Here is a 16,310-nt window from a genome sequence, read left to right as displayed (position 1 = left end):
TTTACATAAGACTGTGAGCCCTCTCTTCTATTCTATTGATTCTTGTCCATTATACCGTTCTTCTGGTTTTGTGGTGTGCTTTACTATCTGGGGGATCAAATCCGTCCTCACTGATCTTTTTCAAACTCTTCTTGGCTATTTTTGTCATTCCTTCATCATTCAGCAGTGTTTCTGGGGCTGCTCCGCGCACCAGACAGGGCTGAGAAGACAGTCCCGAACAACAGACGATGCCCTTTGTAGGGGTTTCCTGGGGCTGCTGGAACAAAGTAGCACAAACTGGGGCACTTAAACTAACTGCAGTTTATGCTGTCACGGTTTTAAGGGCCAGAAGTCCAAGATCAGGTATTGGCAGGACCCTGCTCCCTCTGAAGCCTCTAGAGGAGGCTCATTCCTCGGCTCTTCTGGCTTCTGGAGGCTCTGGGTGGTCCTAGGCTGGTGGCCAAGATGTCACTCCAATCTCTGCCTCTGTCGCATGACCGTCTTCCCTCTGTGTATGTCTATTTCTGTGTCTCCTTTTTTTAATAAAGACACCAATCCTACTGGATTAAGGGCCCACCCTATGCCGGTATGACTTCACCTGAATTTACATCTTAATTATGGCTGCAAAGACCTGATTTCCAGGTAAGGTCACATTCAGTCACCGTGGGTTAGGACTTGAACATTATGTTTTTGGGGGACACAGCGCAACCCGCACCACCCTGCTCCCATAGAGCCTGCACTCTCATGGTGAACAACGTCACGTAACGTATGCAAAAGCAAACACAGAAGTTGCTTTTGGTGACTAGTGGTAGGAAGACAAGAAAGCAGGTGACAGAACGGAAACAACGGGGGCGTGGGGAGCGTGGAGTGCACAGGTTAGTTGCGCGAGGGTGGCCAGGAAAGTCTTGCCCAAATCATCGAGTTAGCCCTGAATGAGGAGGCCGCAGCCGAGCAGAGGTCTGGGGGGAGAGCACTGCAGGCAGGAGGCACCGCAAATACAAAGATGAGGCAGGAGCCAGTCAGGGCTGCTCAAGTGGCGTAAGCTCGGGAAACGGCAAGAGAGGAGACTGGAGAAGGAGCCAGGGCAGAGGACGTAGGCGGTGCAGGCTTGAGCAGGCCCCTGCATGGGGGCTGGGGAAGCCTTGGGAGTGGTGGCTGGAACACTAGTTAGGAGGCCAGTCCAAGTGACTGGACTAGTGCTGTACCTACGCAGCGGGGCGCTGGTGGCATCCAGGTATATATGCAGGTAGAGAAGTCTGGACTTGCCAGGGGATTGGGTGGAGTGGAGGAAAACAGTAGGACCAGGATGACTCAGTCGTTTTTGTCCTGAGTCTCGGCCCCACCCATATGGTGCTGCCATTTAGTTTAAGTGGGGGGGGGGGGCAGGGGGGTCCCAGACATACTCCAGTCGGCCGTTATGTTTTATATCACACTGCTATTGGAATTTCATTGGATTTTACACATAGATACTTGCATTTATAGATTAACTGGAGAAGAACATCTTCACATTGTCAGTGTTCCTATCAAAGGATACAGTATACCTTTCCAATTATTTGATGCTTTAGTGAAGTTTTGTAGTCTTCTCCTTTTAGACCTCACATATTTTATTATGTTTATTCTCGGAAACTGTTGTCGCTGGGGGTAGAATCTTTTTTTTTTTTTTTCCTATTTGATACTCTAATTTCTAATTGACTAATCATGGTGTCTTGGAAAGTCATCAATTTTTCTCTGTCGAGCTTAAAAAGCAGCCAGCTTATTAATTCTCTACGTCTCACAATCCACCACGTACCTGTCACCCGGCTCCAAGAGTTATCAGCATTTCTCCAGGCTCATTTCACTTGCTTCCTCCCCACCCCCCACCGTGTGTGTGTGTGTGTGTGTGTGTGTGTGTGTGTGTGCGCGCGCGCGCACGCGCGTACATATGTGTCCATCCATCTGCTTCCCACAGTATTGCCAAACAAATCCCAGACCTGATATCGTTTCACTGCCAGATACTTCAGGATGTGTCTCCTGGCTGTTCTAGGTGCACAGTCTTATCACCTGCACCCAAAAGGGTTGACAGTGCTCAGGAGGGGAGCACACACAGGCCACAGGGCTGAGGCTTCTCCTAGAAAGCCCAGGGGGAAGCCAGTGAGTGAGCTAACTGGAGTCACAAAGTTCAACCTGTAAACTTTTCTTACAGGATCACACGCCCAGTCTTCGATCTGGGTCCATTTTCTCTTTGAAGACAAAATTCTTTTTTTTTTTTTAAACGTTTATTTATTTTTGAGACAGAAAGAGACAGAGCATGAACGGGGGAGGGTCAGAGAGAGAGAGGGAGACACAGAATCTGAAACGGGCTCCAGGCTCTGAGCTGTCAGCACAGAGCCCTACGCGGGGCTTGAACTCAAGAACCACGCGATCATGACCTGAGCCGAAGTGGGACGCTTAACCGACCGAGCCACCCAGGCGCCCCTGAAGACAAAATTCTAATAAGCTCTCAGCTACGTAAATTTCCTGACAGCAAACGAAACCAGAAACCTGAGGCCGAGAGTGCTGAAGTCGGACACATGCCTGAAACCCCCCAAGTCTGGAGCCATCGGTCTGCAGGCAATGGCATGTCATGACAATGCCTCACTTCGCCTGTGTGATCTTATGTGACGCGCGCCCCTACGTTGCAGGGGTAAGCTACAAATTCCAGTTCCACAGTGGGATTCAAATTTTATCACTGCCATAAAAGTTCGAAAAAGGCCTTTAGAGGACTACCTTCTCCAAGGCGGCCTACGGCCCACACGGTGCCTTTCTGTGAATTAGAGAAAAGTGCCCCCTCTAGACAGATCAGCTTGGAAAGCAAGGGACGTGGTGGAGGAAATGGAGGACAGTACTGGCTCTCTCTTCCCCTCTGCCCCACGGCTCCTCCCTTCCAGAGCCACAGGCCCCTCCCCTCTTGAGCCACAGGCCCCTCCCCTCCTGAGCCACAGGCTCCTCCCCTCCTGAGCCACAGGCTCCTCCCCTCTGCTCCAAGGCTCCTGCTCCCCTCTCCCCTCCTGGTGGTCTGCGTAAAAGATAAGCAGATACCACTATGTTGGACCTTGTCACGAGGGCCTGGCTCAGGCCCGGGCTGGTGGCAAGTTATTTCCGGCCCGGGTTTTCCAATCTTCCTTTCTTTACCCATAGCATTTAAATAAAAACAAGTCCATTATTGAAGCAGGCTGGGATGCGAGTGTCACAGTTCTGTTGAACCAGAGCACATTGATCGATCGGACTGCATTCTATCAGTCACTCTTTCTGCCAGCGGGACCCAGCTTGGCTCCGGACCTCAGTTCTGCTTAATCGGGAAGCAGGAGCCGCCGAAAACGGCCTCCTCTCCTTAAAGAGTTTCTCCATCAGCCATGAATAAGAATCATGGTGAAGCTTAAGTTCCGCAACACGCAGTCAGTGAAGCAGCTGGAACTAGACCACACATTCCCAGGCACACAAACTCCCCCTCCAGAGCAGACTGTTAAAAAAACAAAGCTATGTTTATGTTGAAGGACAGGATTTTCAGAACGTTGATGGAAATTAATAAGGACCAACTAAAGGAGCTATTTACTTTAGCACACTTTATGCTATTTTAATAAATACCTTACTCTGTGGCCCTAATTTAAGCTAAATTGTTACTGCTTCTTAAATTTTTTCTGCTGGTTATCGGAAAAGGGCAGAATCAGGGAGAGATCATCTCATGCATTTTAATTAGTTCATAAGTCTCTAATACAAAATGTATAGCATACATTCTTAGCTCAGACTTAGATCGGAACCACCTTAGATTTTACCTGGCCAGATAATTTCTCCCAAGATTCAAATGTGGATTAACTCAATTCCCTCAGATAAGGAGCCAGGGCTAGATAGAATTCAGGTCTTCCCTCTCCTACCAGTAGGCCTCACCAGAACATTCTAGAGTCAGACCCAAGGAAAGGGAAGTAGTTTGCTTTTTCTGAGTAGAGATTACCACCACCAATGGGTAACAAGTCAATACAAGTTGAATACAAAAAGGCAGCTGGCCAGTAGAGAGAAGAAACTGTACGTCACGCACGGTTCACCTTAAATCGGCCATTTTCCAAGATCTTGATGGGTTCCAGGCCATCCGAGTCCTATGCCGGGTCTGAGCATCAGATGTTAACTCCCTGCCCTCTCCCCACCCCACAGCCCCCAATCCCACATCAATTCCAAAACTAGGAATGTTTTCGGTGGCCAAGTTCTGCTTCGGACCTCACACTGCTTTAAAGAACCAAGGAACATCCTTCTTCATTTCTTAGCACCTGGTTTGCCCTCAGCATCTCCTCAGATCTTGTCAGGGGGCAGCAATGGCAGAATATGAGGACTGTTGGGGCACCTGAGTGGGCTCAGTCGGTTGAGCGTCCGGCTCCTGCTCAGGTCATGATCTCGCGGTCTGTGAGTTCGAGCCCCACGTCGGACTCTGTGCTGACAGCTCGGAGCCTGGAGCCCGCTTCGGATTCTGTGTCTCCCTCTCTCTGCCCCTCCCCCCGGTCATGCTCTGGCTCTGTCTCTCTCTCTCTCTCTCTCTCTCTCTCTCTCTCTCAAAAATAAACATTAAAAAAAATTTTTTTAAAAAAGAAAAAAGATGAGGCCTGTTCTGGGGGAGTGGACAAATGCAGCACAGCAGCTTGTGGTCAGGGGCTCCAGGAGGTCAGGGAGGGTCGGCTCCATCAGGCTCGGCCTCAGAGAAGGGAGGAGGTGGGGCAGAAACACACAGTGATGCGGGAACAGAATTAAATACTAGCTCCCATGATACTACAAAAGGCTCTCCGGGAGAGTTCCTTATCCTCCAAAAACTGCCATAAGATTAAGCTCAGACTTTCGCATTCATACTTTGAAACTGCTCCCAGGAATTGGTTCTCCAGAAGGAGCTACCCTGCCTGCCCTCCTTCGCTACTATGCTCCAGGTGAACCCTCCCGCCTGGAGCCATTTTCCGAACCCGGAAGCTTTACAAGCAAGTGGCATCCCTCCAGCTTCGTATGTCATGAGTGCAGACTGCCACCGCCCCAGGACCTGGCCAGAGGCATCCGGCTGTCCCGGACAGGCCCTTTGCCAAGCGCCGTGCCCACGACAGTCGCCCAGTGCCCACCTTGGGTGCAAACCACAATTCTGTCCACCCAGTCGGCACAGCACCCGAGTTCTCCAACACAAGCAAAGGTAGGGCAGGAAGATACATTCACTCCCTCAGGCATTTCCCCCCCACTCCAAATTGAGGGGCTCTTCAGGAAGACACCAGTCCAACATGTTATCTGTTTGATGGTCCTCACACTCGGAAGCATGTCCTGGGGGAGCCTGGCCATGCTTAGAAGCCTCCAGGCTAAGAAACCTAGGACTTTCTTCAGAGCTTCGAGTCCTAATCAGGCTCTGTTCTAGGTGCTGGGGACATCCGTATGGAAGGATACCAGGCGCAAGCCTCAGCCCTGCTGGAAGGCAGGACTGAAGCCCACACACTTCTCTTGAAGATGTCCCCTTTGTGAGATCACATGCACCTCTCACTGGGTAGCTGCTTCCCCAAGCCTGGACACTCCTGTTTACGCAAGCATCGGACAAAGCTCCAGTCACGACGGGGATGCTGTACTGATGCTTACACTCACCAGCACCCCTGATCTCCACCGACCACACGTGTGTTTTGAAACCCAAAATAAGCACAGAGACGATGGGACGCAGCTAGTCTTTTTCATACACACATTGAATCTTCTTTTTTTCTAGGGAGGGGATTTTTACTAAACATGCTGTTCTCTAGAGCCTCCGGGCGTTGTTCAAATCATGGCTCCACCACTAACTAGAGGTAGAACCTCATACGAGTTCGTATGCTTGTCTGTGCCTCACTTTCTCCAAGTGTTAAATGGAATCTAATTCGTACCTGCCTCATTGTGAGGATTAAATAAATCAATACATGTCAACCCCTTAGAATAGCACCTGGTACACAGTAAGTGCTCCATAAATGTTAGCTATTTTTTTAATGTTTATTTATTTTTTGAGAGAGTTGGGGGTGGGGGGGTGGAGAGCAGAGAGAGAGGGAAACACAGAATCCAAAGTAGGCTCCAGGCTCCGTGCTATTGGCACAGAGCCTGATGCAGGGTTTGAACTCACAAACTACGAGATCATGATCTGAGCTGAAGTCGGACGCTCAACTGACTGAACCACCCAGGCGCCCCAAATGTTAGCTATTTTCTTCCATAAATATTAGCTATTATTATCAAGTTGGACCAAAGTTTATGTTGTCAGCTAAAAATTCAAAGCAGCTTGCAATGAACATCCTTAAAGCAAAATGGGCTCATGATGTATGAGTATATCCCGAAATTAATATCTGTCCATTGATACCAGGATAGTATCTACCCTTGATACTAGATCAAGGTCATACATATTTCTTAAGGTTTTCATTAAATTGTCCTCAAAAATGACTCACATTCACATAACAGTACCCCGAGGCTCCTTCCAGCATTCCTTAGAAACAGAAAGTGCCCATAACTGGGCTCTTTTGTGTTGACCTTGAAGGTAGACCCTGGCGTGACCACTGACAGCCCCTTATCTAACAGTGTATGGACGACACCTACCCGTGCATGGGCAATGTCTACCAGAGCGCAGATGACGCCTACCCGTGTGGGGACGACACCTACCAGTGTGTGCACAACAGCCACCAGTGTGGACAACAGAAGCACCAGCCACTGCAAAAGCCGCCTGGAAATGCTAGTGCAGCTCCGGGGGGCTTTGCTTGCAAACCTTCAGCTTGGTCAGGTGCAGACACCCTCGCAAGCTGGATCGGATTTTCTCTTTCAGGTGAGCTGGCCACCACACCACCTAGCCCTGCCTGGAAATGCTTAGGGACTCCCCTCCCCCCCGCCCCCCATCTTATTCCCAAGTCTGAGCCTGGGTCAGTTCCCCAAGGTGTTAAGGACACTTCAAGTGGGGGGGGGGGGGGGACAAAAAACCCAACAACAACAGAACATATTCCTCATCGCAGGTGGAAAGGCTGACCCAGTCCCACAATAGAAGCTGAGCGGCCAAAAATCACGCAGTGGGACCTGGGTACCCAAGGAACATCCCAGAAGTGATATCCAGACTTACACAGATACCCAGAACACTTGCCAGAGTTCTGTTTAACAAAATATGTTCTACCCTCTTAGCTTGAGAAGTTCACCCCTGTTGCTAACTGGAAGATCAAGTCCAGCATGTGGCCAGTGGGGGCAGGTGCCCCTAGCCTGAGCCCCTTCTCTTTCCACTGACACCGTCCCCACTCCTGCTTCTGGGCTTCATACCCCTCCGCCAGGGGCCTCATGCACACACCTGAGGACACCCCAGCCAGGGTGGCATGGGTCCACCTCCACCCCTCCAGGCACCCCTGCCACACTCCCTTCGTTGGGGTCTGGAGTGGACATGTACACTGTGCAGTCTGTCACTGACCCCGGGAAAAGACACAAGCATGTTCGAAACAGACTGGGCACCACCTGGGTAGGAGCCTCCAGAGTCCTGTGTATCTGGACTGAGGTCCAGGGAGGCGGGTACAAATGGCCCGACTCCTCGTTTCAATGAGAGGCACAGGGCAAGCCCCCGAAGGTGTCCTTGTGAGCCCATCAGTGCCATCCCAGGGCGGGGACACTCTGCTCTTCCAGCTGATGGTTTACTCTTCCCATGGGATCACTTTGGTTTTTCAAAGTGTATCCTGGCCAGAGTCTCAGAATCAATTCACACAACCTTCTCTGTTCTTGCCCACATCTCAATCCGTCCCGCACACTTTGAACTTACACAGATACACACGGATGCAAGTCAAGAAAAAAGAAAAGCCAAGCCAAATAAATTAAAATCTTATTTGAAATAGAATCAATAAAATGTTAGGAGATTCATTTTTCATAAAAAATACAGGGACGTGTGACACAGAACTGAAATATACTGACATATCAATGCTGGGTGACAGGTACAGGGGATTCATTTTTCCTTCTACATTTGTTCATTTCAAATGTTCACAATTAAAGGTTAAGGGAGGGACGCCTGGGTGGCTCAGTCGGTTAAGCATCTGACTTCGGCACAGGTCATGATCTCGAGGTTCGTGAGTTTGAGCCCCATGTCGGGCTCTGGGCTAACAGCTCAGAGCCTGGAGCCTGCTTGAGATTCTGTGTCTTCCTCTCTCTGCCCCTAAGCTGCTCATGCTCTGTCTCTCTCTCTCTCTCTCTCTCTCTCTCTCTCTTTCTCTCTCTCTCAAAAAATAAACATTTAAAAACAATTTTTTTTAATTTTTTTTTTTTTAACATTTATTTATTTTTGAGACAGGGAGAGACAGAGCATGAGTGGGGGAGGGTCCGAGAGAGAGGGAGACACAGAATCGGAAGCAGGCTCCAGGCTCTGAGCCGTCAGCACAGAGCCCGACGCGGGGCTCGAACTCACGGACTGCGAGATCGTGACCTGAGCCGAAGTCGGACGCTTAACCCACTGAGCCACCCAGGCGCCCCTAAAAAAAATTTTTTTTTAAAGAAAAAGGTCAAGGGAAATGTTTTTGAGCCACATGGCCCTAAAAGGGAGGCTGGCAAGATCTGAAATCACATTCCTACGGTGGGTTATGAAAACGACAGGTAGAAGCACACAGTAACCCAGTTTGTGTATTTGTAAATGTTATGCTGAGCAGACCTACCAGTAGGAAAAAAGACCCGGGCATGAGCCTTGGAGGCCAACAGGCCATGTGGCCCAGCGGGGGTGGGGAGGGGGGGTGGGGCGCTTCCCAAGTTAGGAGCCTGGGGCCCCCCATCGGGTCCTACCTGCGCTTCAGTCTTCACCCCAGAGTGCTGATGATATGGCCACTTACTGATTCTCTCAGGTGCTCTTAAGCAGGTCAGACTTTAAGGCACTGACCTATAATCCCAAGCCACAAAGCCAGGGAAAGTGGGCAAGGCAACAGTTCAGAAGAAGCCTTGCCATTTCACCAATTCAAACAAAGCAGGATATTGTGGCCTCTATATAAACACAGCAGCTGGGAAAACCCAGGCCTGGTGTTTACAGAAACTTTTCCCCCAGAAGCTCAAAGTAATTTAGGGGCACTTACTAATTAACTTAATTAAGTCTCCCAGGCCTCCTTCCTACCCCCATCCCTGCTGCTGACTGTTCAACAGTAGGCGTGGCTGGGGGGGGGGGGCGGGGAAGACCCAGTCCCACTGGCTCACAAACACATGTGTAAACACACCGACACTCACAGGCCACCCTTCCTAGGGGCTGTTTGGAGAACACTGACCTTTGGAGTATCAGTGTTCATTCTGACAACGAAATCTATGAACAATAGTCACACTTCCCTTTGTGTGGTCCGCACTAAGTCTAACAGAGACAAAGGGAAAGACGGCAACTACCTTTTGTCCCAATGTGCCAACAAAGGAACATCTGCATGCTAACTCTGGATTGCGGACCACAGGGAATTGTTACGCGCTATGGCTTTTCACCTATACTTGAGAAGCCCCCCACTACTAAATCAGCTCACCAAGAAAACTTAGTAACAACTTTGAAAATTGGTGCCAATACTTTTAGCTTTTCTGCTTCCGAATTCCTGTTCCCACTGATCTACATTTAAGATAGATTCTCAACCTAACTCTTTTAGAAGCAGGAATTTAGAAGTATTCCCTCAGCACCCTTCCTGCTAGCAGGCTAGATGGCCTGGCGTGGGGACCGTCTGCAGAGTCACAGTGGAAGAGAAGGACTTTGCCCAGCAACAGACCAACCGAAGATCATCAGCTTTTTTCCTAAACTCACGGCCCAGTTCAAGCCCCTGAGCACTGCCTGGAAATGCTAAGCAGTTGTGAGCCCCTACCCGGTGGTGAAACGCCTTTTCAGGTGTGGGTCCTCATGGGATAAAAAGTGCCTTGAAGAGCTGCCGGATCTCCAGCTGCTCCCTATAAAAGCAGCATGCCTCTGCCACAGGGCTGGGCAGAATTTAGGAACTCTCACTGGCTGGGGAGAAACCACCACCCACATGCTAATAAACCGTTCGCTTAGATCTTCCTGGCCTCAGATTCCTCCCTGGGGAGACCCATCACAGGAAATCACAGCTGAATTCAGAGGAAGCTGCCCACAACCTTGAACCTCCTAGAAAGGGCAACCGGTCAGGATTCCAACACCAGCTATGCCGGCTTCCGCAGATGCATGGTCCCACGCAAAAGCAGACATTGAAAGCTTCTGGGGAAAAAACGAAAGTACTCTTTTCCTCCTCAAGGAAAGGAAAGCGCAAAAGCTAGCCCTTTGAAATCCAGATGGGAATTTCAAGTTCAGAGCCATTCTATCAAATTGTGGCGCGTTTAGGATACATGAAAAGTTTGAAACAACAACTTTCTAGTAACAGAAGGCTATCAGAATCCTCCTCTGGACGAGCAATACCACCAAGCACTACAGCTGCTTTTTAAAAATAGTTTCACTTAGCATCCGACTTGGGTTGAGGTCATGATCTCACGGTCCGCGAGTTCAAGCCCCGTGTCGGGCTCTGTGCTGACAGCTTGGAGCCTGGAGCCTGCTGCGGATTGATTCTGTCTCCCTCTCTCTCTCTGCCCCTCCCCGTTCGCACTCTGTCTCTCTCTTCAAAATAAAGAAACATTAAAAATTTTTAAAAATAATAAAAATAGTTTTACTTAAGAAAAACAGACTTTACAAATTAAGTACTCAACCCAAGTTCTACTGAAAAATGACCGCTAGGTTAAGTGACAAATGTGGACTTCAGGACATGCCAGTTCCTTTCATTACATCCTCTGTACTAGAATCCAGTGTACTGTAACCCCGAAAGTAATGTACATGCATCACAGCCCAAACTTCATTTCCAAATGGAAAATATGCTTTATACTACTTTAATCATTTTTAAAGTCTTCGCTTTTGAAAAAAAATAAAGCCTTTTTGTCCAAGTGGCTTCAAAGGAACTCTTTTTTTTTTAATTTTTTTTTTTTTCAACGTTTATTTTATTTTTTTGGGACAGAGAGAGACAGAGCATGAACGGGGGAGGGACAGAGAGAGAGGGAGACACAGAATCGGAAACAGGCTCCAGGCTCCGAGCCATCAGCCCAGAGCCTGACGCGGGGCTCGAACTCACAGACCGCGAGATCGTGACCTGGCTGAAGTCGGACGCTTAACCGACTGCGCCACCCAGGCGCCCCTCAAAGGAACTCTTAAATAGGCATGAACCTTGCTTAACGCTGCTGTAATCCAACTGAAGGACGTTTCAATCTTTTTGATGAAGTAGGATTTTTGCATCATGAAATTAATCTCTCAGCTCTGATAAATGTGGTATGAAGTAGACATCTGAAATGGAATGGAAATTTCTGCGGTTTTTCTTTCCAAGACCTCAGCAAATGACCAAACTTGGATGGGGGGGGGGGGGGGACAGAGCGCAAACTGGAATAATCTGATAATAATTTCACCGACGATTCGATGCACACTATGACACTGACAATACTGGAGACATTGTTTCAGTAACCAAGTGACTGAAAACAAGCCAGATGACTATAGGCTAATGACATGCTGAGGGAAACTGAGATAGAAGAGATGATTCTTCCAAGCCCTATATCCTAACTGAAGGATGCACGCATACAATGCAGGGAAAAAAGACTAGACACATTGATAAAGTGTTTGTTCCACCAGTGAGTGTACCAGTTGTCCACAACCTGGACAGTGACCTTCCTCTGTGCTGCGTTTAGCTACCAACAAGGTAATATGGTCCAGCTGGACACCAACAGGAAGGCTACTCTCCAGTGTCCGTAAAGTTCTAACAGTCCTACCTGGTTTGGCTTGCTTTGGCCATCCTCATGAAGTTGGCCACCAAACAAGAGACGGGGTGGCTGGTGATACCCGGACACCATGCGCTGTATTACGTTATAAACACAGTCACACAGGACTCAGGTAGAGGTGTGTCACCTCAGGCAAGCAAGTTTCATAGCCTCTTCAGGCCTCAGTTTACTCATCTACAATCTGGGGATAATAGTAGCTCTTTTGTGGAATTGTGAAAGTTAACATGAGATCATCACTAAAGCCCTTGGCACCGTGCCGGTCTCAAGACTTCCTGAAGCACAGACATGAAATACACTGGCTGGGCACCCAACTTCAAATACATCCAAGCACAGAGGTCGAGTCACCAAGCAGTACATCTGCTTCCAAGTTCTTTCTCAACTTTGCAGAACTGACGCTTCTCGGCCAAGTATTTACGTAGGGCAGAGGTGCCATCGGAGAGGGGTTTCTCCGGCGCCCGTGTTCCGGCGCTTGCGTCCCCATCCCCTCCGGGAGTGAAGCTAGCCCACGCACACCAACGGGCACTCACGGATTTCATCAACAGGTGCAAAAGAAAACGAGCGCCAGGCACAGGGGCGGGGCGGCTTCTAAGTCAATCCCCTGGGATCTCTCTGAATCTGTAACGTGTCCCGGCGGAGCGCGGGGCATAAAAGGCCACAACCGGCTCTCCAAGAACGCGACCGTCAGGCGGGCGCGGGGAGGGCAGACCCCCAGGAGGTGCTGCGGGCCACCGCGTCCCGGGCCCTGCCAGAGGGGCACTCGGGCGTCCCCGGCGTCGCCTCATTCCAACAAGGGCGCCCCCCCAGCCTTCGCGCAACTCCCTCCCCCGCCAACCCCGCACCCCGGCTGTCTCCACGCCTCCCGGCCACGGTCACCTCGGGGAAGGGAGGTGCCCGTTTCTCGAAGTCTCGGCACGGCAGGCGCCCTCGCCTCGGGCGCCACTCCCCGGGGGCGCCGTGGGGTCGCACTCACCGAGCGTGGCCACGGTGCCGGCCTCGAAGAGCAGGCAGTCCCCGCGGCCTCGCGCCTCCAGCAGGACGCTGCTCTCCCCCGCGGGGTCCAGCCGCCGGAGCAGCCGCAGCCCCTTGCTCAGCGCCATGGGCGCCGGGGCGCGTCCGGCCCGAGGGCGCGCAGCCCGTCTCCGCTCCCCGCGCTCCCGCAAGTGCCGGGAGTTTCACTTTGCGCCGGCTCCCGGCCCCGCGCAGGCTCCTCCCCGGCCTCCTCCCCGGCCTCCTCCCCGGCCTTCTCTCCCGCCCCCTTCCCCCTCTCCGCCCTCGCCGCGCCGCCCCGGGCAGGTGAGGGCGCCCGGCCGCCTGGCCGCCTCCGGCTCCCGCTCCGCCGGGGCGCCGCGCTCCCCCCAGCGGCGAGGCAGCCGCGGGCGGCCGGGCGGGCCTGGCGGCGGCTCCCCGCGCCCCCGGGGCTCGCTCTGGGGGTTGATCCCGGGGCCGGGGCCGGAGGGGACGTCCTCCCTGCGGTGGGCGGCGGCCGAAGAGGAAGATTCCACACGTTCCTGGGCGCGCGGGAGGACGCGGGGCGCCCCGGGGAGCCTGAAAACGCCGCTGGACGCCGCGGCCTTCTGTGGGCAGCCCGGGGCCTGGCCCGCGGGGCTGCGACGCTGGAGTCCGGGGCGGAGGCCGGCCCTCGCCAGGCCCAGCCCGAGAGACCCTGGGCCGGTCACTTCAGAGCTAGGTGCCTCCGCTGCCCTGCGGGGAAAGCAGGTTTGGGGTTGGGGTGAGGAGTAAGGGTTGACTCCCAGAAGGGGCCGAGCGAGTGCCCGGCGAGTGCCGAGTGTTCAACAAATGTCGCCTTTTAGTAGCTTTCTATACGTGAGGATATTGTGGTCCACTGGCACACCAGGCAGAATTTGGGGAGATCAAAGGCGTGTGGGCTCAGAGAGAACTGAGACCGTGATCTCTAGGCGTGCCGCTTATGTGACTTTGACTTCTCTGGGTCCGCTTTCCTCGCCTGTCGGATGGCGGCAGTATCTGTCCAAAGGCTAATCTGTTGGGTGCGGAGTCAGAGGAGGTCAGGACCGAATGCTTAGGAAGTAACCAGCGGGGCAGCTGCAAGATGCGGAGAGAGGGGTCTCTTCCCTCTCCCTGCGGATGCCTTTCCCCCTCCATCGTTCAGTCCCTCCTCCCACTCTGTTGGGTATAGTCCTTGACTTCAGGGCCGGCTGTTACCAGCCCGTTTGTACTCGAAACATATGGACCCCTGCACATACCCATGCATCATCCATTATTGTATGCTGCCTCTCGGTGTATGACCTCCCAGCTCAGTCCAGGAAGGCAGGGTCCCTCTGGGCACTGGGTTCTAGCCAGATGTAGGACTCGTCTTCAGGGGAGGAGAGAAGGGCAGGGGATTACCTAAAATGGCTCTTGGGGTGGGTTTAGAGGTTTTATCTCCCTCTGCTGTGATGGGTATGTATGGGTATGTATGTGTGGACAGCCCCAGAGATCTCTCCATCGGGGTGTTCCTCCCAAAACAGCCGAGCCCCTCTCGCCCCAACCTACTCACACTGTGGGTCAAGCTGTTTGTCTCTGGCGCATGTTCCAGAAGGAACAGAGCCCCCAGTGCCAAGCAGGACGCTGTGGTGCCCTTGCAGAAATTCGGGAATGACCAGGAATGACAGACATTCAATCCTCTGTGGACAACCTCCCAGGTGATGATTTGGGGAATAAAATAAATGTGAACACGTGGCACAGATTCAAGTCATTCCTCAGCCTTCTGTCCTGTTACTCACAAATTCACTTACAAAACAGTGGATATCCCAGGAATGATGCTCATAAGCTGTCCAAACACTTTCATCCTCTATAAGATGGAGATTTTTATCCTCTTGAGAACAGGGTTCCCGTGAAATGACACAGACTAGCCTTTGGCCCACTTTTCCTTTCCTTTTATTTATGTTTTTAAGTGTATTCATTTCGCACGAGAGAGGGAGAGGGAGAGTATGAGTGGGAGAGGGGCAGAGAGAGAGGGAGAAAGCGAGAATCCCCAGTAGGCTCCGCTCTGTCATTGCAGAGCCCCACTCAGGGCTTGAACCCATGAACCTTGAGATCATGGCCTGAGCCGAAATCCAGAGTCGGACTCTTAACCAACTGAGCCACCCGGGAGCCCCTCCTTTCCTTTTAGACTTGAAGCTCACTTCTTCCAGGAAGACCTCCCGAAATAACGAGGTCCCAGGAGATGCCGTTTGTATGCACTCAGATTCACAGAGGCACACTTCAGCTCTCATTTGCTCACGTGTTGCTTGAGAAGTGTTTCTATACTTCTTTTCTTTTAGCTCTGTTTCCCAAATTAGGACTAAGATCTCAGGGAGGGCCGTAGACTTTTTAACGCTCTCCCTCTTTGGCGAAAGCTCTGCCTAGTACATGCTGTGTATATTGTAGAAATTTCCCTACAGCGAAGACCAGCACTTGAGCGTTACAGCTTATAGAATCTAAGACACGACCAGTTGGAAGATGAACCACTCTTTTGTGTACCCCTGAGAAAGAAAAAATGCTGCCCGCTGAACTGTGTAATTAGATCGTTGGCCGTACCCTGATTTCAGCGATAGTATGATGTACATCTTAGACTCTGTGAACTATAGTGGCTGCTCCCCTCTCTTTGATAATTGGCGCCTGCTGGGTTTTCAGGCCACTGCCCTCTGGTTTGGAGTGAACGGTCAACATGGGGGCAAAGCACTGGCCTGACATGCCCTCTGCCTTGATGGGTCAAGGGTCACATTTAGCCGATGCAGAAAGTAACAGAGCTGGAGACATTCGAGAAAAAGCTCGGCTCTGATACCTGAGTGGCGAGTGCAACCTGGAAGGCAAGGAGGCCGGGCCCATCCGAGGGGGGAAGTTTGGGGGTATTCGGGTCCCGAGATGTAGCGCTCCTGGAGGTCCCGTGAGTGGAAGGGGAGGAGGTAAGGAAGGAATGAAAAGTCACCTCCATCAGCCCCCGGAGTAGGCCACCGTGGGAAATTCAACTTGGCTTCGCTGTGGGGAGGCAGGCAGGTCCCGGGGAGCCTGGAGCCCAGCAAGCTATCAAAGCAGAGAGAGAAATAGGGTCTTTGACAGAAATGAGAGGCTGTGTCTGGGGCCTGATTGCATGAGAGGCCAAAAGGACAGCAAGGAGTCAGAAAGGAGCCCAGTGTTCAGAGAAGGGGACAGTGTGGCACCATTGACGGGGACAGGAGAGGTAGGGAGCAGGCTGGTGGGTGTGGTTGGGGTTGAGCTGAGTTTAAGATAAGGAGGGTCATCCAGTGGAAAAAGCCAGAGATGAATGGTGGAGGCTCTGAGGAGGCTGTGTCTGCAGGGGCCTGGAGACAGGCGTCTGAGCCTCGGAGGGGCAGGGGGGAAAGACCAGAAAGAAGTAGCCTGAGAGATTAGAGAAGCCACGGGAAGCAGGGAGCGGTCAGTGGTTTGTCAACCTCAGCAGGGTCTGTAAGAATGAGGACTCAGAAGAGCCCCTTGGTTTGGGTGGTTAGTTTTATTAGAGTGTTGTGCAGAAAGCTTGCAAAGAATTGAGGAAGAAATGCAGGCAGTAAGTGTAGTCTGCTGGCTCTAGGGGCCTGGGTGGGAGGAACACA

The 16,310-nt window shown here is 51.7% G+C and overlaps 1 protein-coding gene across 4 annotated transcripts in view; it reads right to left on the bottom strand.

Annotated features, from left to right (window-relative positions):
* Positions 1-12,918, bottom strand: part of SYNJ2 (synaptojanin 2) — a 106,185-nt gene extending 93,267 nt beyond the window's left edge. For 2 of the 4 annotated variants that reach the window (XM_058735769.1, XM_058735771.1), the window contains exon 1: positions 12,710-12,916. In XM_058735769.1, coding sequence (XP_058591752.1) covers positions 12,710-12,836 — 127 coding nt within the window. In that variant the 5' untranslated portion in view covers positions 12,837-12,916. Of the gene's footprint in view, positions 1-12,709 lie in introns of all 4 variants that reach the window. The other 2 variants (XM_058735772.1, XM_058735770.1) reach the window with 2 other exon arrangements.
* Between the last annotated feature and the right edge of the window lie 3,392 nt (positions 12,919-16,310).

The sequence above is a fragment of the Neofelis nebulosa genome, chromosome 6, assembly GCF_028018385.1.
Source record: "Neofelis nebulosa isolate mNeoNeb1 chromosome 6, mNeoNeb1.pri, whole genome shotgun sequence".
Lineage (NCBI taxonomy): Eukaryota > Metazoa > Chordata > Mammalia > Carnivora > Felidae > Neofelis > Neofelis nebulosa.
Note: the sequence above shows the minus strand (reverse complement) of the source record. Positions and strands in the feature narration are given on the sequence as shown.